The 25,074-nt window shown below is 56.3% G+C and overlaps 6 protein-coding genes across 6 annotated transcripts; 5 read left to right on the forward strand and 1 right to left on the reverse strand.

Moving 5' to 3' along the window:
• The first annotated feature begins 1,174 nt into the window (after nucleotides 1-1,174).
• On the forward strand, nucleotides 1,175-4,546 carry J3D65DRAFT_379830 (kinesin family protein). The gene is made up of 4 exons (XM_066795769.1): nucleotides 1,175-1,514; nucleotides 1,600-1,836; nucleotides 1,885-2,119; nucleotides 2,168-4,546. Exons 1-4 carry the CDS (start codon nucleotides 1,324-1,326, stop codon nucleotides 4,430-4,432), a joined length of 2,928 nt encoding a protein of 975 aa, XP_066655568.1. The 5' UTR covers nucleotides 1,175-1,323; the 3' UTR covers nucleotides 4,433-4,546.
• Nucleotides 4,547-5,201, forward strand: J3D65DRAFT_379828 (uncharacterized protein). Its single transcript, XM_066795768.1, has one exon. The coding sequence runs from the start codon at nucleotides 4,661-4,663 to the stop codon at nucleotides 5,129-5,131; it is 471 nt and encodes a 156-aa protein (XP_066655569.1). The 5' UTR covers nucleotides 4,547-4,660; the 3' UTR covers nucleotides 5,132-5,201.
• A 6,696-nt stretch (nucleotides 5,202-11,897) lies between these two features.
• J3D65DRAFT_603401 (uncharacterized protein) lies at nucleotides 11,898-12,916 on the reverse strand (the record flags this gene model as incomplete). The annotated part of the gene is made up of 2 exons (XM_066798209.1): nucleotides 11,898-12,830; nucleotides 12,878-12,916. The coding sequence occupies 2 exons, from the start codon at nucleotides 12,914-12,916 to the stop codon at nucleotides 11,898-11,900; spliced, it is 972 nt and encodes a 323-aa protein (XP_066655570.1).
• Nucleotides 12,917-14,437: 1,521 nt separating this feature from the next.
• On the forward strand, nucleotides 14,438-15,457 carry J3D65DRAFT_625467 (uncharacterized protein). Its single transcript, XM_066800343.1, has 2 exons — nucleotides 14,438-14,975; nucleotides 15,037-15,457. Exons 1-2 carry the CDS (start codon nucleotides 14,713-14,715, stop codon nucleotides 15,371-15,373), a joined length of 600 nt encoding a protein of 199 aa, XP_066655571.1. The 5' UTR covers nucleotides 14,438-14,712; the 3' UTR covers nucleotides 15,374-15,457.
• A 1,261-nt stretch (nucleotides 15,458-16,718) lies between these two features.
• Nucleotides 16,719-18,972, forward strand: J3D65DRAFT_380180 (uncharacterized protein). Its single transcript, XM_066795771.1, has 6 exons — nucleotides 16,719-16,931; nucleotides 17,079-17,218; nucleotides 17,435-17,664; nucleotides 17,826-17,873; nucleotides 18,114-18,367; nucleotides 18,739-18,972. The coding sequence occupies exons 1-6, from the start codon at nucleotides 16,927-16,929 to the stop codon at nucleotides 18,833-18,835; spliced, it is 774 nt and encodes a 257-aa protein (XP_066655572.1). The 5' UTR covers nucleotides 16,719-16,926; the 3' UTR covers nucleotides 18,836-18,972.
• Nucleotides 18,973-22,347: 3,375 nt separating this feature from the next.
• Nucleotides 22,348-23,124, forward strand: J3D65DRAFT_553921 (uncharacterized protein; the record flags this gene model as incomplete). Its single annotated transcript, XM_066797155.1, has 2 exons — nucleotides 22,348-22,743; nucleotides 22,876-23,124. 2 exons carry the CDS (start codon nucleotides 22,348-22,350, stop codon nucleotides 23,122-23,124), a joined length of 645 nt encoding a protein of 214 aa, XP_066655573.1.
• Between the last annotated feature and the right edge of the window lie 1,950 nt (nucleotides 23,125-25,074).

The following is a 25,074-nucleotide window of genomic DNA, read 5'->3' on the forward strand; positions in this document are numbered from 1 at the left end:
CGCTGACCGAATAGACATGCACCATTATCGACCAAGACAGTCTCGAACGCCAACATCTTCACCGCCCAAGCTCAGCGTCCAAAATAGCAGCATGCTTTGTTTTGGTGCGCGTCGGGGGCTGCCGTTGCCGCCAAGGCGTCCACTCTTTGTCCTACGTTCTCCAAGCGGGGGGCAGATAGGCGCCGGCCTGCCATGTCCATCATCTGCGAGATACACGAGACGGCTCGGGTGCCTCTTCTTGAATTCGGGATGCGCGTATACATAGCAGGCACGGGAAACAGTCAAGCTTTTCCTGCAGGACAGGCACCCTGGAGATTTTCAGCGCTTAAACAGATTAAGCCCCACAGCATTTCCCACGCCCTTTGTGTTTCCCGCGCTGCTTGTTATGACGTTTGCGAGCCGGCCAAAGAGAGGTGGTATATATTCCTGAGGCAACATCCGTCTGAGAGCAAGACACGGCTCTGCGAGTGTTCTCGCTGACAGCGCTTAGCTACGTTCACGTTTCTGTCGGAGCAGGACAGCTTTCGCGTTCGGGGCAGTCAACTGTGCTTCACGACGCTTTCCGTGGAGCCTCGGTTGATGTTGAATGAGTCGTTCCCGAGATGGATCGACAAAGAGCTGTCATGATTGATGAAGATTCTGCCATGTGCTCATCGTGAAGCGTCTTTCCAGTCTTCGCTTTGGACTTTGCATGATTTCGACACGTCCGATGGCATGTTTCCGTGGTCGATGTGTCGCGGATGGAGAGTCGTCGGGTCCCTCATGCTTCTGATGACGTCGGCTTGGCCCAAGGTCGTCGTCGAAGAGGTGGCCAAGATGTTCCTTGCATGTCCAACGCGTGATGGCAGTCAGGCGGAGGGCGAGGGCGGTGATGACGATTCTCTCCAGCAACCCGACGTGTCTCAGGGTCTGAGCGCGCTAACGCAGGTCCCCCGCGCTAGGCCCAAAGGGGAAGCGTGCTTGTTCACTTCCCCGGAGAATTCCTCGGTCGCTACGATGCGGCAGGCTGCCTCGAGACCGAGAGACACTGGCAAAAGGGGCCAAAGAATCTGGTATGAGACATGGACTCGACTTCAAGGAACTGAGTAGAGAAAGGCCGCCGGGTTGGACCGAGGTGGGTGGGTGACGAGGTGTGGATGCGGTGGTGGGCGTGGGTGTGGGTGGGTGGGTGGATGCCGGGGCAACGGCCGGCCAAGGACAGGGGTCCCACTGCGCGCTGGCCGATGTTGGTTCTCTTCAACAGCGACGACCGACGGCTCTCTTGAAGCTGCACACGACGACAGCTGCCTCATTTTGTCCTCCCACCTCCCACCCACCGACAAAATGCTAGACGGGGCCTCATCCATATCCGTTTGCGTCCGCGTCCGCCCATTCACCATCAGAGAGGCCGCCCAGCTCGTCAAGACCGACGATGGTCCGCTGTTCCTCGGCGACGGCAGTCTTGCAGCGGCGCCCCCCAAGCTCCATTCCAAAGGCTTGCGATCCGTTGTCCGGGTCGTCGATGATAGATGTCTGTACGTACTTTCCGTACATCATCTTGGCCCTCTCCGTCCTTCACGACACAAACACTTGGGTGCTGACTGCTGTGTTTACTTTCAGAGTTTTCGATCCCCCAGAAGACAACCCCGTCCACCGCTTTTCCCGCTCCGTCGTACCACAAGGCAAAAAGGTCAAAGATCAGACCTTTGCCTTCGACAAGGTCTTTGACCAAAATACCACCCAAGGCGACGTCTACGAGGCTACCACGAAACCACTGCTCGACAATGTGCTGGACGGATACAACGCGACAGTCTTTGCCTATGGCGCGACTGGATGCGGAAAGACCCACACAATCACGTAGGTGACTGACAAACCACGACTCTTTGGGCCGTCTAACAAGGGCAGTGGCACACCTCAACAGCCGGGAATTATTTTCCTCACCATGCAAGAGCTTTTTGAAAGGATAAACGACTTGCAGGAGACGAAAAAGACTGAGATTTCACTTTCCTACCTGGAGATTTACAACGAGACAATTAGAGATCTGCTGGTGCCAGGTGGCAGCAAAGCAGGGCTGACACTGCGAGAGGATGCAAACTCGACCGTGTCAGTTGGAGGACTCTCGAGCCACCACCCCAACAATGTGGGTAGCTCCCGAGACATACTCGCCTCATCGCTAACTGTGACGTAGGTCAACGAAGTCATGGAAATGATAATGAGGGGCAATCAATGGCGCACAATGTCTCCTACCGAAGCAAACGCAACATCTTCTCGTTCGCATGCCGTTCTCCAGATCAACGTGTCAACAAAAGATCGCAACGCCGCAGTAAACGAACCTCACACCATGGCCACTCTCAGCATCATCGATTTGGCCGGCAGTGAGCGTGCTAGTGCCACGAAGAACCGCGGCGAGCGTCTTGTCGAAGGCGCCAACATCAACAAATCGCTTCTGGCCCTCGGAAGCTGCATCAATGCGCTCTGCGATGTCCGCAAACACAGCCACGTCCCCTACAGGAATTCAAAACTCACTCGCCTCTTGAAGTTCTCGCTCGGTGGTAACTGCAAGACTGTCATGATTGTTTGCGTTAGTCCTTCGAGCGCACATTTTGACGAGAGCCAAAATACCTTACGCTACGCCAACCGGGCCAAGAACATTCAGACAAAGGTCACCAAGAATGTGTTTAACGTCAACCGCCACGTCAAGGATTACCTCAAGAAGATTGACGAGCAGAGACAACTGATTGAGGAGATGCAACAAAAGATGAAGGACTTTGAAGGCGCCTCTTTCGTCAAGTTCAAGAAACAGAGTGAGAAGAGGGAGGGAATCGCAAAGGACGGCATTGCCAGGATTCGCACGGCATTCGAAAACTGCGCTGCCGAGAAGCAAGAACGCGCCAACACCATGAGAAAATTACGGCAAGTTGAGCGCCGCATCTCGATGATTTCGGCCTGGATTGCTGGATTCGACGCAGTCTGCGAACAAAGAGAGGACGAGGAGCCTCCACGAAGCCTCATCGCCATGAGAAAGACAGCCCTGGGGATTCAGGCAGAGTTGGAGGCGAGCAGACAACATTACCACCAAAAACTCGCAAGAAGCGCATGGGATCGTGCTCTCGATACTGCTCTTCAGACTGGCATCCGTCAACTTAGGGAGATTGACAGTGCCAACTGCGGCAGTGATGTTGCCAGCTTGATGAGGGAGGCAGAATTACTTAGGTCGTGTGCCGAAAGAGAGGCTTTCATGGCTGTTTTGGAGCAAGAGAGAGGAGGCGATGCGGCCGTCGTCCAGGTGTTGCTCCAAGCGCATTTTGAGACTGTCGCGATTCTCGGCCAAATCATGGTCATGAGCGAGGAAGATGCTGTCAGGGCAGCCAAGGAGATGTTGGGCAAGCTAATCTCTTCTTGCTCTGATGCGGCATCACAGGTAATCAAGCCGGAGGGTGGTCTCCCCGTTATAGAGGCTTTCCCGCCAACCAGCAAGGGCACACCAAAGAGGAGGAATCCAACCAAGTTGATGGGCCCATCACCGATGAAGCTTCCCGTTCCCGTTTGGAGCGAAAATCAGTCACCCTCCAAGGCCATGTCTTCTCCTCGCCGGAAAAAGTATGGTGCCCCAAGGAAAGGCGTCAAGGTAACGCCGAAGAAATCTCCAACCAAGGTCGCAAAGCGTGGGGTGCGCTGGCGGGACGACGTTGAAGACGGCGCTCTTGCAGACTTTCAGGCCACGCCGCAAGCCCTTGATTACACCCCGTCCAGCACTTCATCGCGCGCCGGCACTCCTCCGCTCTCAAGCATCCCAGTCCGCACGAGTCTCGATTCTTCTCCCATTCCAGCACCTCCTGACCTTGGCTCCCTCGACATTAAGCCCAGCCGCAACAGCCGCTTCCAAACCGGCTTCCTTTCCAAGGCGCGCTCCGGATCACCTCAATCTCTCCTCCCAGCCTTTTCGTCCGACTCGGACATATCACCACTCCGCGACGCAGAGGGCAGCAGGACCCACGGCCGCTCACCGTTGCACAACGTCGCCCTACCAACCACCTCGTCCGCCGATAACACGCCAAATGACTCGGACAAGGGCTCCGCGCCCAGCTCAGAGGACGAAAAGTCGTGGCTTGATTCCGTCTCGAAAGACCAGAACGCTGCTCGCAGTATTCGATCGGCCATGACGTCGATGCGTCGTAGCTCTAATGGCGGGCTGCCTGGCGGTCCCAGCCACCACAACCACCACCACAAGACTGCCTCAACAGGCAATATTCGCACGCGGAACGTCAAGTCGCCCCCACAGACGCGCCGCAGTAGTATTAGCAAAAACGGCGCGCCGGGCCAGGCGCCGCGGCGCGTCACGCTGAGCGAGGACCGCGGCCGTCCTGGCTTGGATGCGCGGGCGCTGCGGATTGGCGGGGCGAGAGCAGCTGGTGGTGGGAGCGTGAGGGCGGAGAAGGGCGTGTGGAAGTGAGATGAGGCGAGGCGAGGTAGATATTTGGTAGGAGGATGAAGTTCCCGCCGGTCTGTCGTCAACTCCTCTTTTTTTCCTCTTCTGCTTGCCTTTTCCTTGCCTTGCCCTCGTGGGCGTCGCTTCTTTTTATTCTTCGCGCCATGTCTTCTTTTGCCTGTCATCGTTCTCCCTTTCTTGCCTCTATTTGCTCTGGCACGAGCATGCGGGCGTGGCTGTCTGTCCATCCGTATGCTTGCTTACCTGCGGCTTGGCTTACCCTTGCTCTTGAACCCTTTCTTTCTTTTCATTATCTCTCTTTCCTTCTACGCGTGCTTGCCAGACGTCCTCATTCCTCGCTCTGCAACGAGCGGGCGGCATTTCCAAACACATGTACGCAACACCATCCCATGCGAGGAGTCATTCAGGAGGAGTCTGGCTGGCTTGCTTGCTTGCTCGCGTGCGCATTTTTTTAGGGATCCATCATCATCATCATCATCATCGGTTTGGCCGCGGTGTCGGCGTCGGTGGCTGGCTGGCTGTCTGGCTGGCACTATAGGGAGTTTGGGGTGGTGGGCGGAGTCTTTTGGGAGTGGAGTTGGTTGGGCGGGGTGGTTTGTTTGCTTGCTTGCTGGTTTTCGTCTTGTCTTGTGGGGTTTTCCCGTTTTAAGTTCGAGCTACCAGGCTGATCAATTTGCCGTGAATGGAGTCGAGTCGAAGTGAGCTCGGTCCAGTGAATGAAGTTGATGCCATACCGATACATGCGTCCGTTTCTCGCGCGTCTACCACGGACAGACAGCGCCGTTGTCGGCCACCTCAATGGCCAGTCGGCGGCTTCTCTCTTGGCTGCTCACGCATAGAGCTTGCATCTGTCTGTCTACCATACCTAGCACACAAGGACTACTGTCTGCTTGCTTACGCCCTCGTCCTCAACCGCCGGTGCTATTGCTTCCTCGTCCTTCCACCTTTCTACCCTCCTCCTCCTCCGGTTTCGCACCTTACACCTCTGTTGCGTCTACGCCACCTCCCATCTTTTGCCAAGCAGAACTGACTGACTGAACATGTCGAAAGCAAAAGCAAAGTCTACTCCGTTGCGTGAAACGGAAACGCGATTAGCCGCATCATCACCATCATCACCATTTGAGAAACCACACGGCGGGAGTCGGCGTTTGCTGTGCGCTGCTTGGTCTTGGGCTGTGGCTGTGCTGGGTATGCCGTGCCGTCTGGTACGAGGAAGCAGGGGGTGGGTGTGGAGAGTGGCATGCATGGACAGGGGATGCTGCGAAGACGAGGGAGAGTGAGTGAGCGGAAGGAGACGCGTGAGGGCGCGACGCGGGGACGCGACGAGACTGATGGGGTGGATGAGCGAGGGGATGGATGGGTGGGTCGGTGGGCAAATGGAAAATCTTGAATGTTCTGTCTTTCTGCATACATGCATGTCTTTCCCCCAATTCATCGATCTGACTTTTGCTCTCCCTCCGAGCCTTCCTTCCCTCTGATTTTGCCTCGTCTTGGCTACCTATATGGATGTACCTAGGCTCCTTACTCACCGACTCACTCATCTTGCCCATGCAATCTGCTTTGTCTTCACGAACGATAAACGCATTTAGCCGCTGATCGCCCGCTCATGCATGCGTATCTTGGCTCTATCAGCGGTGGATGAGTTAGTTGACGGGCATGGCGAATGGATAGACGCAGAGACACGGAGGTAGACAGGGAGGCAGGCAAGCAGGGGCAGCGGCCGAAATCAAGTTTCGCTCCGGAGCTTCGGGCGTGGACGGTTTCGGCACTTTTTGGCCGTTTTCTCGTACGAGGAGCTTGGAATTGCAGTGAAGAGGGCAGAGGGACGAGGGCAGGTGAGCTGAGCTGAGCTGAGCTGGGCCGAGGGAATGACCGAGCCCGAGAAACGAAGGTCGGCTGCAGGCGGTCTTGCCGCTGCTTAGATGACGGTGACGTCGCACTCCTTCATGGGTTGCTCTTGTCGATCATGCCGGGTCGGCAGTGTGGTTCATGCGCCATCATGTAAGGCCATTTTCTTACGCGGTGACGTCGAGAGGGGACGAGATGGAGGGAGAGGAGGAGATGGGGGAAGTCAGCGCGGCTCGGTTGTGCATGGAGCTCCTGTTCTCGACCAAATACCTGTTTCTTTCTCATCAAACGGGTCAGTTGAGAAAGTGAGAGGGGGGTTGGATGGTGTTCTGCGTGCTGGTGTGACGCGTACGCAGTGGCACTTTACCCCCTGACCGCTTCATTGCTCGCTCTCCCACTGCGCCACTGTCAGTCAGTCAATCAGCCAGATGGATATTCTGCCTCCTCGCTCATGCCTGCATGCATGCCTGCCTGCATACATGCATCCAAATTCCCTGAACAACAAGTGAGGCGTTTTGCCACGGGAAAGGCACGGCGCGTTTCCCATCCTCAGGGTCCGGACGTATCGCAGCAGGCTCAATGCGCAGCAGCTCCCGGGTAAGCAGCGCGACGATTGGCTGGCTGCCGATCCGCAGCAAGGCATGGGTCCTGGAGGAGGGAGGGCATGAATGAGCACTAGTAAGAGGGACGAATCGGGTCGAAGTTCTGTTCAAGGAGCGTCTGTCTGAGGGAGGGATGGGGAAGCCTTGTCCAAAGTGCCGCGAGCGAGTCTTGGTGCGTGCTCGGGCGGGCCCGGCACAGTAAAACACTTGCGCCAAACGCCTGTGATTGAAGGGCCGTGAGGCTGAAGGGGTCTATTTCGATTTTCAACGATTGCGTATATTGCCTTCTGGGCAAGGGTGGCCCAGGCGAGGCTCAAAAGCTTGTTTGAACAAAAGTAATGGGCCCTTCGTCACTTCGCAATTTTGTCCCGTTGTGTTGGAAATAGCACGACTGGTTCTCAGATCACCTCCTCCCTAGCCGCAGCTCGCCCGTGGGAGGATTGAGAAAGTCATCGGAAGTCCTGCTGAGTCTGGTCGACGACGTCATTGCAACGGTCCTAGGCGGCGGGCGGCATATCTTCTCCCTTTCGCGACGCAGCAGGCAGAGCAAAACGCCGTGTCCGTTTAGCACTTCATCCTCTTCCAAGACTTGGCAGCAGTAGTGCAAAGAAAGAGTGTGGCGGTTGGGCCGTTACGGGGGCCACTTCAGATCTGGATATGCAAATCACCAAAGGTGGTCCCCAAGGCTCATCGTTTCGCCCAGAGCGTGATCAGCGGCTTTATGCGGCCGCTGAGTGGCCAGGCTACCACGCTGGCGCTCCGCTCGAAACACTTGGCAGCAGCAGTGAGATGCTTATACTGCGGGAGCTGCGTCGTCGACCGTCGGCGGTGTGAGTGGTGGGCGGCGGGGCCAAGCGAGACACGTCTTGCACCAGTCGACACAGAACCCGCGTTTCCATTGCAGAGACTCTAAACGCTTGGCGGCAGTAGTCGACGGAGTGATAGTGTCGTCGGCTGTTTGGCCTCAAAGCGTCGGCGTGTGTCCCTCTCTTCGCCGACTTCCGGATGACCCAGGAGGCAGGCTAGTCGCATACATTGTCTCCTTGGAGACAGGATCTTCAGTGGAGGGGCAGAGATGCCGCTGTTTTAGTTCGAAGCGGACACAAGCACCTGCCCATAGACCCGTTTGCATAGGGCTGGTTTGTTCTGGAAAAGTTGGTCGAGGGCATCCTACTCGCGCGCAGGGGGCGAGCCTCCCCTCCATGCGACTGGGGTGATTTCATTTCACTCTGCCGTCACATCCCCAAACCGGGCTCAAATTGAACGACACGAAAAAGGTCGAAATCAGGTTATCAATTCTGCCAAGTCTAACCATTGAACGCGGAATGCCGATGACGTCTGGTCGAGGTGATAGAACCGCTGGTCCAAAATTTTGCCAAATTTAATTGCTCGATCCTCTACCCTGTTCAGCAATACCTGTGCAGAACTCACCAGTAGAAATCTTACCGTCTACCTCAGCCTCACTTCACGTTGCACCACCTCTTTTCCCGCAGGAATTCCAAAATTTCAAGCCCGCCACGGCGTTCCAACGCCAAGGCCAGCATATCATTCAACCACCTCTCCGCGAAACGTCAGTTTACATTGCACCATCGTCCATAGGCATGATATTTCACACACAAGACATCAGTGATCTTGGCCACTCTTTAGCCGTCGAGATGGCCAAGTATCAGCCAAGTGACCGACCACCGACGACACGGTGGTTCCTTTACGCTGCCGGCGACTGGCCCACCACCGCCAGCCTGAGCGGCAGACACTTACTCAGGGGAACGAGGACTGACACGGTGCGAAACCGTTGCTGAAGCTCTCCTCGCACTCCACCTCCCAACCGTCTGAGTTGCAAGAGAGCCAAGACGTGCGGACAGGACCTCCTCTCCTGAACGAGGATCCTGAACGAGGAGGAAGATGGATGGTGAATGGGATGCCGAATGAAACTCGACAAAAATTCTCCGTCGAGCGGCCCCTAAACCTTGATGCGCGCACTACGTTCGACGTTAGATCTTTCGCGAAGCTGGCCCAAGGGGGGCCAAGACGCGGGTGCCGGGTGGGACGTGTGCCAGAGAACGGCTGTTGCTTCTTCTTGTGTGTGTTGGCAACAGACGACGGGTGTACCCGGTCCACTCGTCGGATTTGCGCGTGCGTGTGCGTCCCTCCACATGGGCGTAGAACAACGCAAGCCACCACCAAGCTCTGCCAAGTTGCCATTGCCGCTCGTCATGAACGGGCCGAGCAAAAAGAAAGCAAACAGAAGGCTGCGTGGTGCTGGCCCCAAAAACAATCAGCTTTGCGGGTTGGAGTGGACCCTACAACCACTTCCCGCTGCTGGGGGCTCGCGGCACCTATCTCGAACACGACCGCAACCAGTGACCTGGCCAGCCAGCCCCCCTGCTGTCTAACCTCCTCTCTTTCTTTTTCAAGGTCGGCCGCAAAGCTGGCCAAATCGCCGATCAATCCAGAGACAGACATGCACCCCTCTCCGACGCTCTCAAACCCCTCTTCTGAGGAGCGAATCTGCGCCGCTCGCTTTCCCACCTCGCCAATTCTTGTGTGTCATCTGCTCGGCTCACTTTCCTGGGATAAAACTGGACAAGTCGCGAGTGCGTGCATACAGGATGGAGCCCACGTGCGCACTCGACTCACCTACCTTATTCATCGCGCGAAGGATGAAAAGAGGTGACGTGATGCGTGTGATTGAGCAAGTTGGGGTTGCCGCGGCAGCTAAGATGGCAGGAGATGGAGCAAAGGAGGAGCGAGGGAGGAATCGACAGCAGAGCGAGCGTGCAGGGCAGAAAGGCACGTGGGGATGTCGTCACAGGTGTGGTAGAGCGAGTACGTGATGTGCGCGGGAGGATACGGTGCAGATGCGCGCGGGCGGGCGGGCGGGTAACCATGGGGTCCAAGTGCGTTTGTACATGCAACCAGGACATCTCTGTGGGGTGCGTGGTGGTGGTTGTGAAGGGGGAAGATGCAGGAGGGAGGGATCTTCCGTACCGTTGGATGCATGCATGGGTCAGAAGTTTATATCGACCCACTCGTACACTTCAGTTACGCAGACAGTCGCAACGTTGAATTTGCTTGCTTGATTGCCTGCCACGCAAGTACTCGCGCGCCGACGACCGCGCGAATCACCTGTAGCGGAGACCGTCTTGCTGCAAGCAATATCGACGGGCGGTCTGCAGACCACGCGGTGGATAACGAGCGCTGAGCCAACTGGACAGCAGCTTCAAAACCAACGACTACGAGTCATTCTTTCAGCTCGGCATCTCGACCACAAAAGAAAGATTTGCCCACGACGGAACCTTCCCTCTGGCATTGACAAGGTCTCTGAGCTCATCAGTCGGTGTCGGTCAGGGACTGGCTTAGTGGTTATGGTTGTTCGTGGCCAGCAGATTGGTAGGATTAAGGTACCTTCAACCAACCTTGATCCTCGTATGCACGCCATGAGCACGACGGGCGCGCGAACCCCCCTAGAACCCAAAGCAGCATGTCCACTCGCTCTGCTTCTCCCACGCTTCCACGTTTCAGGGAGACGGCCTTCGTGCGACCCCTTGCCCCGAGACTCGTACGTCTTGCAAACTCCGATTCGCCGACAGCCTACCAGAGTCCAGTATGGGATTAGCGGCGAACCCGGGCAAGTTGGCAGACCAGATTGCGGACGCTAGCAGGGTTACGTTAAGGTAACGGAAGCGGGCAAGCAGGGTGGAATGGGTTGAGTTGCGGGCGCTAAGTTCTAGCTCGGGAGCAGCCAAGAGACGACCAAAACTTGGCAAGGGCATCGTCTTCCTGCAAGTTGTGCGTGGGGAAGCGTAGACTGCGAAAGATGCGGTGAGATGAGGGAGATACGAGAGAAAAGAAAGAACCCGTGATTGTCGGTCTCGTGTTCGGGAGGTTGTGGTAGAGAGCTGAATATTCTGCGCTGTACGAATCCTTCCACAGCAATTGGCTGGACCCCATCTTCAAAAAATTCCCATATCAAGCTCTCCTTGGCAGGCAGGAAAAGCTTGTCTCGTCTTGGAGTGCTTGAGTCTCGAAAAAGCTTGGCCAAGCTCTCATTCATGAAGCTCTGTGTGTGCCAGTAGGCCTCGGAAGTACGATTGAAAAAGACCGTTACGTTTAGCTTTGACATGCCGCACGTCGGCTGACTATGCGGCTCTTGTGAATGGCCCACTCTCCCAGGTCGCCGTTTTGGCTCACGGGGTGGCTGGCTTGGCGTCTGCGTCAAAGGAACGAACGAAGGATGAGAAAAGCTAGCCCGACGACTCGACTTAAAACGGAGCGTGGCTGGCGGATCGTTTCATGACGCACGACTCCGGCCGACCATGCAAGTGTGCCGTACATGGCAACAGAGACAGGCCGATGAAGGTGCTGACTGCTGAGGGATTGTTGACGTTGTCAAATATCCTGATGACGGCTCAGTCTTGAGAGTCCAGCATGCCGACTAGCTGACGATGAGTGACTGCCAAGGTCGACGGTTGCAGTGACCGTCTCTCAAACCGTTCATCATATATCCGGTCGAGTATGGGAATCGCTTCGATCGCCTCGTTCATGCGTCACATCTGCTCCCGTCTCTTTGGTTTGGCTCTGCAACCCCCATCTTAAATGTGTCCGAGACAAGATAGCCTGGCGTTCGCAGCCAGGTGTAGCGAAACTTGCAAATTTTTGTCGAGTAAATGATGATTGCTTTCCGCCATCATGCATCCCCACGTTTCGCAGTGCGTTGTTGTTGGTCCCATCATTCGTCAATCGTGAGTAAATTCGAAAGTAGAACTGGCCGCCCGTCGGGGTATTACCACAATGCGGTAGAAAAATTATACAAGGTGGAAATTAAGCCCAAGCGAGCGGCGATAAGCTGTGGAAAAAAGCTGATCTCATCAGCTGCTGAAAGAATGTCGAGAAAGACGAGAAAAATCTCCAAATACGACGATCAGATCTAACTCCTGAAACTCCGTTGTGACCATTTCGGCAACGAAGCCTTCCTTTGCGCCCAAACGCCTTTCGCCATACCCTCGTAACATGGCCCATTACCGGGGATTCCTGTCCTCGGTGAGCAGCGCAGCAACGGGAACGCTCTGCTCACTCAATGAGCGCTCAAGCGGTCTTCGATCCGCACTGTTCACCGATGACCATCTATTTTGCCCTGGTGGCACGTGCAGTTGTCTTCCCGATTCCAGGGGACTCACTCCTTCAGCATCAGGAGGCGTCGGCGGTCGTGGGACGTGGATTCCCATACCCATGTTGGGGACAAGAGGGCTCTTCATACCGCCCCTTTTCCAAATGTCTTCGAGCTGAGCGGCTGACACGTCAGGACCGTAATCTGCTGCAATCGTGGCCCAAAACGCTGAACGGTGCGCTTCATAAATTGAACGGAGGCGGGCAGTGTCGACTGGTCCGACTGATGACATGGGACTGTGTGAGCGGGAGTCGGACAGTCTTGTGTCCATGCTAAGGGAACTGGGGTTAGACATGCGCATCGGCTGCATGCCTGGAGGAGCGAAGCCATGGTGGTGGAAGGGGAACCCAGGTCTGGCACTTCCAACGCCAGTGTCGACGCGGAGAGCAGCTCTAGGCTCCGGAGATTGCTGAGGAGTAATGAGCCTCGGATGGAGACGTGGCAATATTATCTTTTGCTGTTGGGCAGGGGACATTTCCATATGGTGTTGATGCAAGGGGCTTTGCCTCGTCATTGGAGTTTGCTGTCGAGGAGGGGTGATGTTCTGAGGTTCCTCCACCAAGTCGTTGGGGAGAGAGAATTGCGAGCGGGGGGAATTGTCCGCGGTGGAGCCCATGGACACGGCAGTACCAGAGGAGGAAATGGAAGCATTCCGTTTTCGGCGGTGTGAGCCATGGCTCAATTGGTGAAAGTGAAGACGACAAGCTAGTTCGGTCTTTTTCAGGTGTTGGGCAATGTGCTTGTAAGGCATTTTTTGCATGCGCGTCTGAAGCAGATAGGTTTCCTGGTACAAGTCAGTAAGAACTAGGCGAGAGGAATAGCTTGACTGACCTCCTCCTCAGACCACGACCTGTTGCCTCCGGTTGACATTTTGCGGGATCTCAACAGCGAGGGGTTTTCCATATCACTGAACGAGGCTATAGAAGGGTTCCTGCGGTGATGCGCCATCTGATTTAGTCGGTGAGGTCCTGGATATATGTTGTAGTGTATCGATTGGCCAGCAATGTGCGTTGATAAGCCCAGCCAGTGGGTCTGTAACGAACGCAAGTTGGAATTGGAGCCGAATCCTCAACCGACAGAGGGACAGTATAAAATTATCGTTTTGGAGAAGGGAAGACTGCGGCAGAGGTGGGTGCATATATAACTATAGATCCTGGGCGGCGGACCAAGCAAGCTAAGATTGTTCTGACGGCCGGTTCAAGAGTGTCCTAGGCGCATCATGATTGGAGAAAAGACATGATGTAGGTTGAGTTTCCAAAACAGCCATGCGGCCAGGAGCTGCAACAAAACCAAGGATTTGCAAACCTCGGGATCAGCGCGCATTCGACGAAGCTGTGTCTCTCGCACTTCCGCTTCGAGTAGTGCGGCTGGGGGTCCCGGCAGTAGGGCGAGGCGGTTGAAAGCTAGGCTGGGGGGCATCCTGGGAAGCGCGGGCAGTCAAGCGTGGGCAAGCTGAAGCACGGGCGCATGAGGGAGTCGCTGTTCTGAGGAGGGCTGGAGGCAGTTTCTAAACGGTTAGAGAGCCTCCGTATCCCATCTCATGCGAGGGACTGATTGCGGACCCTGGGATAACGAACAAGCCTTGATGCGCCGGGCGCTAGCAGAATGGAGAAACACGTGTGGATCGTGTGCAGCCAAAATATAACCATGTCTGAAATCTCATGCGTTGGTAGCCTGGCCGCACGGCGGGCCGCGCTGTGTCTCTTTTTTAACCTCAGCCATGTCACTGTCGCTGGGGAGAGGTGAGGTGCAGGTCCAGAGTCGGTCCTCTCTGCGCCGGGGCAGACGGGCGGGACAGGCGAAAAAGCAACGTGCGTGCCAAAAGTTTAACGGCAACCGAACACGTCTCGAGCGATGGCATTGCGCGACTGCAGACAGTCTCTGGTTCAGGTGGATAGGCAGACGGTCTCGTTGTCCGCTCCTTCGACGGCGCGAGGTCGACCTTCTTGGCAGCGAGGAGGCTCAAACGTACGTGTGGCACCACGGCCGTCTCAAGGGTCGGCGAGAGGTGTGGCGGCGGGAAACAAGACGTCAAATGTCACCATGAATGGACGACGAGGCAGGGCGTTGTTTGCTGCTGCGACGACAGGCGAGAGCGGCATTGGTCAGCATTGCCATGGCGCAGACGTCGGCGTGTTTGGTCGACATGTGAAGGGTCAGATGCGGTGGCGCAACAGCCAATGGACTGGAGCGCATTTTGGACGAGGCTGGAGAGCATGATGATTCGATCTGGACGGGAGGAGGCATTGTGCGTGCGTGGTGGATGAAGAGGTGCCGTGCAGCGCAGCGCAGCGCAGCGACGACGACGACCAACGGAAGCGAGCGACTTCGGGACTAACTCTCCTCGGGCTTAGCTCGCTCCCCACGTCACCTCCCCTCCCCCATGGATGGCCAACGTCGAGTGAACACCACGCCCGTCGGCCTCAGACTCGTCACCTTACTCGCAATCTGCAACACGCAGGCTCAGCCCATTGCTTCTGTTTGCGTCCTCGTAGGGCTGTTCTCTGACCTGACCTGACCTGACCTCAGCAACCCGATGCCGCACAACCTCAGCCAGCCTGCCTGCCTGCCTGTCGCGCGCTGCATGAAGAATCTCACGGCTCGGCGACGCCCGCCTGCGCTGCGGCTTTGGCGGACGCGCGTGACGACAATCAGGTTTGGTCTGCATGCTCACGAGAGAGAGAGAACGAGCGTCGTCGCTGCAACAACGCCCGCCGTCCTATCGCTTGCACCGTCGCGCCCACGGCCCAATGGATCCCCAGCCGCCACCACCCTCCAAGACCTACCCCGCACGCCCACCCCTCACTATCCAAAACCACACATCCCAAGACGTCGGCCGGAGGTATTGTCTACCTCGTTTTCCCAGCTTCCGTCAGGCACGATCCCGCGTATCCGCTACTCCTGCTATACGCCAGAAACATCACCACCTGTCGGCGCCCCGGCATCCTGGCAGCGTCATGACCAAAGCCACGACTGACGGCCACGAGTAGAGTCCAGTCCGATGGACCGCTTCCGAGATCGACTTTATGCCCTCGGGCGGACCGACAGGGAGACGGAACCAGAGGGAAACGATCCGCCTGTATTTGTTTCTGCCCACAACACATGTTCCTCGTTTCCCCTCCCTTCTCAGAGTCTCCGCACCGTCCGCTCTCAATTACACTTAGACCCTACCATGTCCAATTTTTTGCGCCCAGCGAGTGGCAGGCCTTGCTCGCGGGCCATGCTTATGCGCCGGCGCACCGCTCGCGTGCGTGGCTAGCCGGAATCCGCGTGCCCTCAAGGCAAAACCCGTGCGTTGACAAAGCGACTGGATCGCACAGCAGGTAGGCAGGGACAGAGCAACTGGTGGCAAGTTGTATCATTACCCGGCAGCATCAACTCTGTATACGAGTTCGGTCCGGCGGGCAGAGACAGCAACCTGAGGCATGAGTTACCAGTCCAGAAAACATCGGAGGGTCTCCGAACACGAAACGCGCCTCTTGAATGATGAATGATGTGGTGTATGAATGCGGAAGGGGCCTGAACATGGCTTGTCATGTTTGGCTTGCGTGCCCTGTCCAACTGTCGCCAGCCCCCGGTCTCGAGGTCAGAGGGGAAGAGAGCAATGAGGCCTACTTGCCTTACCCTTGCTCGCAAAATGCAACTGGCTGCGCGTACGGGCTTGGATCATCGCGTGCGCACCCGCTGCTGCTTGCTGCTGATGATTGCTCTCGGCGACCTCTGTTCTCTACATACCTGCCTTCGTCTGGCCTTGTCGCTCAGTGTCGCGCGCGTCTCTTCGTCTTTCTGCTGACTTCTGCTGATTTCTTTCTACGCCTCCTCCGCCTTCCTCTCAACCTCATCTGACTTGCTCCCGCGTCTTAGCTCGCTCTTGAGGCCCCTCCCCTCCGCCCCCTTGCTGCATGAGAAGCAGTCGAAAAGCAGTGCGTCACTGATCGACCGCCGTTCCAAGATCACCACCACTCGGCCCATCACCGCCAGCTGCTCCACCGGCGCTACCAGCAACGCTATCCACGACGACCATAGCAGCACTCGCAAGCTCGTCTAGCGTCCCTGCTGCTGGTCTCGGCAGCGCCATCTTCTACCGCTACTGGCCAGAAAGAATACCTCCCGATACCCTAACCGCTTGTAGCCGTCGTTTTGCCAGTCCAATTACCCTGTCGGTCACGTTTCTCACCCATCCGCCGAATCGCAGCAGCTTCCCTTGTCCCTTCCCCTCCTTTGACTTGCTGACTCCGTACGTGTTGCGCCTTCAACGCAACCAAACATCCTTATCCCCGCAACCACTTCAACCTGCTGCAGCTGCGCAGTCGACATGTTGGTTCTCTGACCAGGAAGAGACACCTTGAAAGTCCCCTGTCCTGCGAACGACTGGACGGACAAGAAAAGAGCCGCAGTTGGACCAAATTGCAAGGCTGGATCAGCGTCACTTCACTTGGCCAACAATAGCAACTTTCCCACATCGGACATCATTGACAACCACGACTTGCCGGGTTGCTACGCCGAGTACACTTCCGCTCGCGCCGCCGAAAGAAGGACAAGCACTGCCGAAGACCAGTTGTTTCCCCCTCGGCGTGTTTCAAAACAGAACAAAGTCAAATCCGACGAAAACGGTCCCGACCAAGCATATTTAAAATCCACTTCTCAACCGCAGCCGGCCCGCTCCGTTGATTACGGGCTCGGTAGGCTATTAAGAATAAGACTTGGCTGTGCGCAGTATGAGCTGCGGAAACTAAGTAGGTGCAGCGCCGAGATAGCAGCAGCCCTATCGTGAGGACGTTGGAAAGAGAAGAAAACCAAACTGTTGCGAGAAAGAGGAGTCACAGACAAGTCAACACTCAGCAACAGACTAAACAGACCAATAGGCGGCGTCAATAACCATGTCGTGAGTACTTTCCGGTCTACAACTCTTCAGCATGACTCGAGACGAATCTATTCACGACAACTTTTTACCTCGCGCTACAAGCAGTCACGTATTCGACTGTACCTTTTCTTTTGTCTCCGATAGGTCTAACTTGACATGTCCACTTAGGTCGTCATCCAAACGCAACCTCAAACCAACACCCCTTTCTGCTTCTCCCTCCCAGCTCACCGTCTCTGGCGACTCATTCGGCGCAACCGGGCCCGGCGCATTTGCTACCTCCCAACAAGCTGCTGCCGCAGCCGGAGCAGGCAATGCCACGGCGGCACCCGCTGTGGTTGACCCTTTTGCTGGCACCGCTTACGCTCAGCAGCCTGCACCCATTGGATCAACGTCGGCAACAGCAGGCGGATCACCGACAAACCCACGCAAACGACGCGCGTCCGGAGCAGTAACCGGTGCAACGGCGCAGCTCGCGCCCAACACGGCGACGATTGCGCCGGCGAGCGTGACGGCGACCGGAGCAGGGACGACAGCGTATACGGATCCGGCTGGACTCGGAGCAGCGGGTGGAGGAGGGGGGCCAGGAGGAGGGGACCCGGCGATAATGGCAGAAGGGGGCGTGGTGGCGGGCGCTGGGGCGGTACAGCCGCCGCCGCCGAAAAAGGGGAGGACGAACACGCCCTGGACTGCGGCCGAGGAGCAGCGGCTGAAGATTATGAGGGACGCAGGAAACAGCTGGAGTGAGATTGCAAAGGTAAGGCGGACCCCGCGCTCTTTGTGTGAGGGGAGACGTAAGATGAGGGCGACTGTGGTCAAGAAGAGGGGGACAGGTGCGGGCTTTTGAAGAAGGCGATCAACGCGGACCAAGTGACGTATCGACTTACACGGTGGGGACTGACGGCTGCGCGCGTGTAGACCTTTCCTACCCGGACCGAGGGCAGCGTGAAAAAGCACTGGTACAAGGTACGTTACCCCTATGTCCCCCACCACCTCCTCTGTCTGTCTCCCATGAGTCTTTCTCCACGTCACCCTCCATTTCCTCTTCCGTCCGTTTGCGCTTCTTCGGCGGCCAAAGAGCTGAGCAAGAGTCTCGGACACGTCGACCCTCTCTCACACGGGCACACATACACATACACACAGACTATGAGAGGGCTTGCCCTTCTTCGCGCAACGTTACTGACCTGTGTCGCCGTTACGCTGTAGGACATGCACTATGCCGAGTTCGCCGAAGACGAGGTGAGCCCCAAAAAGAATCTTCATCATCCCGCGCCCGCCGGACAACCGCATGAACTGCTGTTTGTGAGACTGTGGCGGAAGACAAAGAGCTCGGCTGATCAAAAGGGCGGGCCTCCTCTCTGCCCGCGAGTGAACAGAGCGCCGCACTACTCGCCGCCATCAAAGAGTACGAAGCTAGCAAGTGGAAAGTCATTGGGGCCAAGGTTGGCAAGCCTGCGAAGGTGAGTGCGCTCAAATCATTTTCCCCGCGTCTTTGTTCTATCGACCATTCGGATCCCTGCTCTGCGAGAGGAGGCGCTTGATTGTGCCCGCGGTTGCTCATGCAGATTTCTTTCCTTTCATTTCTCCCTTTTGTTCAACGCGTGTCAGACGAGCCGTGCTGTCGTAGAACGGTTGCGCGCTTCGGCCAGCAAAGAGCGTTCCCCAGCCCGGATGAGATAAGCAGCTGTGGCGTCGTGAAGAAACACAGCACCATGCCCAAGGCGGCCGGCGAACTGCGCGATTATCACACATTGGCTTTTGGCCCGCCTTGTCCCATGATTGCCACAAAAGCTTTGGAACGAGACTTGACGAGCTGACTTGGGACGGACAGGCTTGCGAACAGTATGCGAAGGAACACTTTGGCGGAAAGTTCTGACAAGAGGCAGTTTTCTTTCCTGGGTCATGAGGCAGACGGGTGGTGCTGGTAGCTGGCGAATCCCAGTCTTTGGGCATTCTCTGGTCTTTTTCATTTTCCTTTCCCTTTCTTTCATCAGTCCTCATAACACATGGCACGCATCTGGATTTTTTTTATTTTTGGGCAATCTGGGCGAGTATGATGATACCAGTGGTCATTCTTCTAATTGGGACGGCACGACATATCAACGCACACAGCAAGTCGGAAGGGATGGCGAGGTGCGGGATTCCGCATCTGGGCAACACAAAAAACTTGCTGCTGCTGTTGGTTGCTTCTGCACTTTTTTTTACCCTCTACTGCGTCTTTTTGGCTTTTCTTCACCCTTGCTTGCTCTCTTCCCACCACTCCTGCAGCCATCCACCTGTCCCTGCCTGGCCTGCTCCTCGACAACCAGGCTGGCGGGAGTCGAATCGGTGCATGGTCCCTCGAGCGCAGCGCCGGCTCTAGTCGCCTGACGTTCCCTGGGCGATAGATGTGTCTGTCTGTCCAGTAAAGTTTCTACGTGTAGTGTTGCAAGCGTATCCGAGTCATGATCCCACATTCGCTCTAGAGCAGTGCGCGGCGGCGCAGCAGCAGCAGCAGCAGCAGCGCGGCAGCTACGCGAGATGGCGAATAAGATTTCCACGACCTTGTTACATTCCCAAGCTGTCGGGGCTCGAATTCCTGGGCCGGTGACGGGAGACTGGGGTCAAATTGGCCGTTTTAGACATGCCAAATTGGAATCCACCGTCTCTGGTTTAGTCTTCTATGAAAGCGGCTGGAGCTCCAGGGGGGCCGACTGGATAGGTCGGATTCCGGAGGAGAGGACTTGCTTGGACAGGGTGTAGAGCACGGTCGAATCATGTCCCAAGGCATCAAAGGCTATTTCTGTGAATATGCAAGCCGGACTTGGCCCCCGGCACAGCGATTGCCCATATCACAACTGCCGGATGGTCAGAATCCGAAAAACAAATCGCACTCTGAGACAGGAAGTGCTGTCCAGAGTTCAAGGGATGTCAGAAAGTCTGATTTCCCGCGGTGTTGCCGGTTTGGGAGCGTTCAGAGCGAAGATATGCTTCGGTTGCGGTGCCGACAAGCTCAACGTCGTGGTCCAGGGGCCGAAGCGACGTGAACAAACGCAGACGCAGCGCTCCATATTCGGATGAGTGAGCTCTACTGGTCGCGCCCATCAGCTTGGATAAGCACTGTAGGTAGAAACCAGCCGCAGGCCCAGGCGGTGCCGTGAAGAGTCAAGGCGTTGACGGCCCGCCAGACACGGGAGGGAAGCGTGCCTGAGTGCCCTGCTCATCAGGCGCGCACGGGCGGGACCGTTGGAAAGCAAGCTGAACGGGTCGCCAACATTATATTGCTGACAATGGATTATGGCATCTGGATGGTTTGGATGGGAGTTGATGGCGATGCGATGACGGTGATCAAGGCCTTGGAGGATTTTGGGATCATCCACGTTCTTAGCGCCTCACGTGCCCACCTTGGTTCAACTCCCGTCCTGCCCATTTTCCGTCAGCTTTCCTCCTCGCCTTCCACTCTACAGCCTGGCATTTCCTTCAATCATCTCCCCTGACCAACGTCTTCAAGCTCTGTCGGTACCTCATCTGGACGGACGGTCATGGCGCTCGACTTACGCCCGCATCATGCTTCCACCAGCATGCCTGGCTGTCCTTTTGCGCCCCCGCGCTGACGCTGCGGCCGGGCCTTCACCTCGACCACCGCCGAGTCAGATTCGTCCTTCGATTCATGGCTCATTCGTCGCCGAAACATTCAACCGCTCAGCCTTTTACACGCATGCCGCATGAGCTGCTATTTGGAGGCTTTTGTACAAGTCAAAAGTTCCGCGTTCTCGGCGTGTCGCTCCACCGAAGGCCGTGTCGGCGGTGATCTTCACAGGGCCTTTATGCTGCCTTGACCAGTATAGACCGGGGCGTCGCATATAGTGCGGCCTGAAACGGCTTTCGTCTGGGTTACTTGACCCTCGCCTCCGCGACCCTTTGCGTCAGTGAGAGGCAATGGCCCGCACAATGGCCAAGGCCAAGTCCACATCCCACGGCACTTCATCGTCTGCGGTCCCGTGCCGCTGCTGCGGTGCAATGAAGATGGCCTGCGTACCCCAAGGTTGGATTCGTCGCAGCCAGCCCGCAAGCCTCGCCCGTTCCAGCTTGGGACTGCCGCGCTCAAAAGTTGTTCCCTACGCCTTGTTTCTGAGACGACGCAATGTGCTGTAAGCTGTAAGCCTCCCGCACCCCGGCATGGCCCGCTGCCGGCAACGGTTTTCTCGCCTCCTATTCGACCCCGTCTGACGGTGAGACTTCTCCCCCAATGCAACATGCGGCGTGGTCGAGGACAGAGTGCGATGCTGCAGCCGTTCCAGGCAAGAGGTAAGAAAATGACCGCCACGGTCGCTCTGGTACGGTCGCTCTGGTCGTCTTCTCGGTGCCTTCAATCTTGTGCGCCCAGCCATTGCAACATGACCAGAGACGGCGATGGCTCAGAGGATCGGTACTGGGCCACTGCGGATCCAGGCAAATGATCACCGCAGCATCTGTTCGCGGTGGAGTGCGTTGCTGGTCCAGCCCGGGCCCAGCGTTCGCGCGCGCTCGCGCGCAACACTCTTCAGGAACCAAGGCCGTCTGCGCCTGCTCGAGCAACTTGTACCCTCTGTGCCGTGTTGTGATCGCACAGGGCTGCGGATTGGACGTGGAGAACAGAGGCCCAGTCCGCGATATTTCGATGCCACTTTTCTCTTGGACACTGACCACTGTTGCTCCTGGACCGTCCACCTGCGCCACTGCTATGATAAAACGCATACCGCCCTCTCGACCACTGACGCAAACGACTACTCGCTCGTCGCTCCGATAGCTCCCCTGTTATTGCCGTGCCGGACGAAACCCTTGCCCGCTGACTGTTCGTCTGCTATGCTATAGCAAAACGCGAAAGGGAACCCCAAACACGTGCGATACACCCTGAACGCTGCCCACCACGGCTACTACGCCTCCCCTCACCCCAGGCCCCGAGCCTCAAACCGGGAAATTCCAGCAGACTTTGGCTCAGGTCTTACACGGGCAGCCTGCCAGAGCTAATCCGCTCTGGCAGTCCCCATGCATTTTTGCAACGCTGGCGAAATCCTATCGAGACTTCTCCCTCGAGTACACCGTGCACGAAAACCCGGGAGAAGAAGGCCAATCCTCAAACGTTGACATTCAGCATGGCCTCCATCACTATGGCCTGGCACAGCCTTCTCAAAACCCCTTTCTACCTCCGGACCACGCGCCGACCCACCAGACGCTCCATCACCATGGCCATCAGCACCAACACACACTGGTCCACCTTACCACCTCGCCCGAGAACCACGCCAACTTATATCCGACCTTTCCAATCCGTCAGATGGCCCATCACCAGCCACAGACTCCCTACGTCTCTCCGACACATCCATATCAGTATCCGCCGCGGGGCCGCAAACGAAGTCCCCCTGGAGATGAACTACACTTGGATCTCCAATATGGTCTACATAGCCCCGAGGAACCCGTTACAATGACACCCCACAGTCAGCATGGCCCATTCTTTTCTGCGCCACCGCACCCGGCACAACCGCAATTGCAGACACACCACCATCACCGACTACCGAATCAAGGACCGCCTCATAAACTGCATCGAGGTATTTTTGGAGAAATATCGCCGCCGTCAACCTCCCACGGCCCCCCGAGCGTCGTTGGCCAAGAAGGAATGCCGCCGCCTGCTCCACGGCCACGTGGACCGAAGCTCAAGTTTACCCCTGAAGACGACCAGCTTCTCGTGGACCTAAAGGAGAAGAAGAATTTGACATGGAAGCAAATCGCCGAATTTTTCCCAGGTCGCAGCTCTGGCACATTACAAGTGCGGTACTGTACGAAACTCAAGGCCAAGACCACAGTGTGGACGGACGAAATGGTGCGTATTCCTTCCAAAAGCTTGTCCTGACGTCGTGATGCTGCTCTGAGGCAACTTGCGTCTTGTCGGGCTGCTGAAACGTACATTTTTTTTTGGATTTGTGGATTACATGAAGCTAATTCTTGCGTCAAGATTCAAAAACTTCGCAATGCAATGCAAGAGTACGACAATGACAAGTGGCGCATCATTTCCTCCAAAGTCGGCAGTGGCTTCTCGCCCGCCGCTTGCCGGGACAAAGCTGCCGAACTAGCTGGAGAACTACCTGCCGAGGACGAATTGGAATCAATCACGCAAGAGCCAGATGAAACCGGGCCTGCGACCTTTGGGCAGGAGGTTATCGGCTTGGCCAGCTCGAGCAGCCAACCGGTGACTTTTCAATAACCAGCTTGCCAACTTGTCTCAGAAGTCGGTCATTTCAAACCCTTAGAGCATTTGCAATTACCCATCTAACCCCGTTGTAAATATTTTCGGACATTTCGCTTTACCGTTATTTTCTCATCCTTCCCGATCCGCGTCCTCCCGCTCTTCGCCTTCGCTTTTGGAAACTCGGAAACTTGGTTTCTGAGGGATTTCCCACACAACGATACCCCTTTACCACAACGTTGGCAAGGCACCAGGGGGAGGCACTGCTCGCCATCTAGGCGATCGCGTTAATAAGCAATTCGAGAGGGGGTGGCACAGGAGAGTCGCCAGGCAGACGCGCCCCGGAACAGCAGACGGCATCGGCATAGATCCGCTTTTTGACCATTTTGTGGTGTCGGTAGACTAGGGAGTAGTCTTCCCTACTTGTTTACACATATACGTCTTCTTTCGGTGCTGGTAGCCAATCAGCCTTTTTTCCATCTCGATTTTCGCAAACCCATACGTCCGTAAAACCGCTGCTTCGACGCCGGTGCGTTTCTCCTTTCACTTCGCTACTCTCCTTCGCTTCAACGTTTGAACTTTTTTTCCCTTCGGACCGGTCCGCGGATCCATCGACCATGTCAACTCGGGTCCGGTCGCATGAGCAAGGAATATGCCATTCGGGGGGCCATTTCGCTGTGGTCGCTCTTTTGCCTGCTTGGGTGCGGATGCTCCATCTCTTGGCCTGATGGTCTGCACATGCACGAAACAACGGCCGAAACGACTGTTCGCTGCGACCCCTGAACAACAACATTATCGAGAAATCGCATTCACAATTGTTCCGTCACGCGGTAGATGCGACGGATCCATGGATATGCGCGTTGGTTGCGAAATCCGCACATAATGTCCATCGCTGTATATTACTCTCAACCGTTGGGCTTGCAGCCTGGATTCGCGATTTCCTGTCAAAAACAGCAAAGTCTGGGCATCTTCTGGTGCCTGATTTCTTCACAGAAAGAGAACTATCGTGTCAGATCGACAAACCCGAATACGCTGCGGCCTGGTATATAATTGTAAACAGCCTCTGTTTCCGCTCTTTCCAGAAACCCATGCCAGTTTTCCGGATAGAAGCTGTTTTGTTGGCCTGGATCTGAGTCGTCCCAAGGCTTCGTGCTAATGTGCAGATTCCCATCTATTTTCGCTGAGCCAACCCTCGGATTCTCTGACAGCGCCATCGCACCGCCATCCTGAATTAGTATTCGGGTTTCCTAGAATGAGGCAGAGGACTGACTGCCAAGCTTGTGGACACGTCCCACCCAGAGCTCCTCCAAGTTCGAGATCAAGTCGATGACGGGACCCAGCCACCTCCCGAGTACCCAAACATGGCAATCGACATGCCTTGCCGCGCCAACCGCGTCGCCTCTTGAGGTACCTGCAACCTCTCCAGCGACACAAGACAAGGGAATAAACAAGTTGGCATGTGTCACAGCCCTGTCACATCGAAGATCCAAGGATCTATTGGCCACTGCTGGCTGAGCTCTTCACGAGCTACGCACGTGAACTTGCAGTGTCTATCACCTCGCACCGAGCATCAGTCACATTCCGACTACCCTTTCGACCACGTACCAGTACAGCTCTGGCCCACCAGATCGTCTGAATCATCCGCCACCCTGACCGTCCTCACAACCCATCATACCGCGACATTCGTACGGCTCTGGTCGCGCTTCTACCAGGAGCAGTCGTCACCGCCCCTCTTTCGAGAGCCGCTGTTGGGTCCGTGCTGATGCATCGCTTGCACGCATTCAGCCATGTACAGAGGCGAGGTCGACCGGTCGGCGATTGTGAGGGGTCGTCCTTCCTCGACGGCTCAGAAGAAGGACCACTATCGTCCACCGGTCAGAACGACTCATCAGGAGAGCCTATCAAATGTCAAAATGGAATGCTTGCAGCCTGGACTCAGTTGTCACCCTCGCTGGTCAGCCATGGCAC

The sequence above is a fragment of the Phyllosticta citribraziliensis genome, assembly GCF_038025025.1.
Source record: "Phyllosticta citribraziliensis strain CPC 17464 chromosome Unknown J3D65scaffold_6, whole genome shotgun sequence".
Lineage (NCBI taxonomy): Eukaryota > Fungi > Ascomycota > Dothideomycetes > Botryosphaeriales > Phyllostictaceae > Phyllosticta > Phyllosticta citribraziliensis.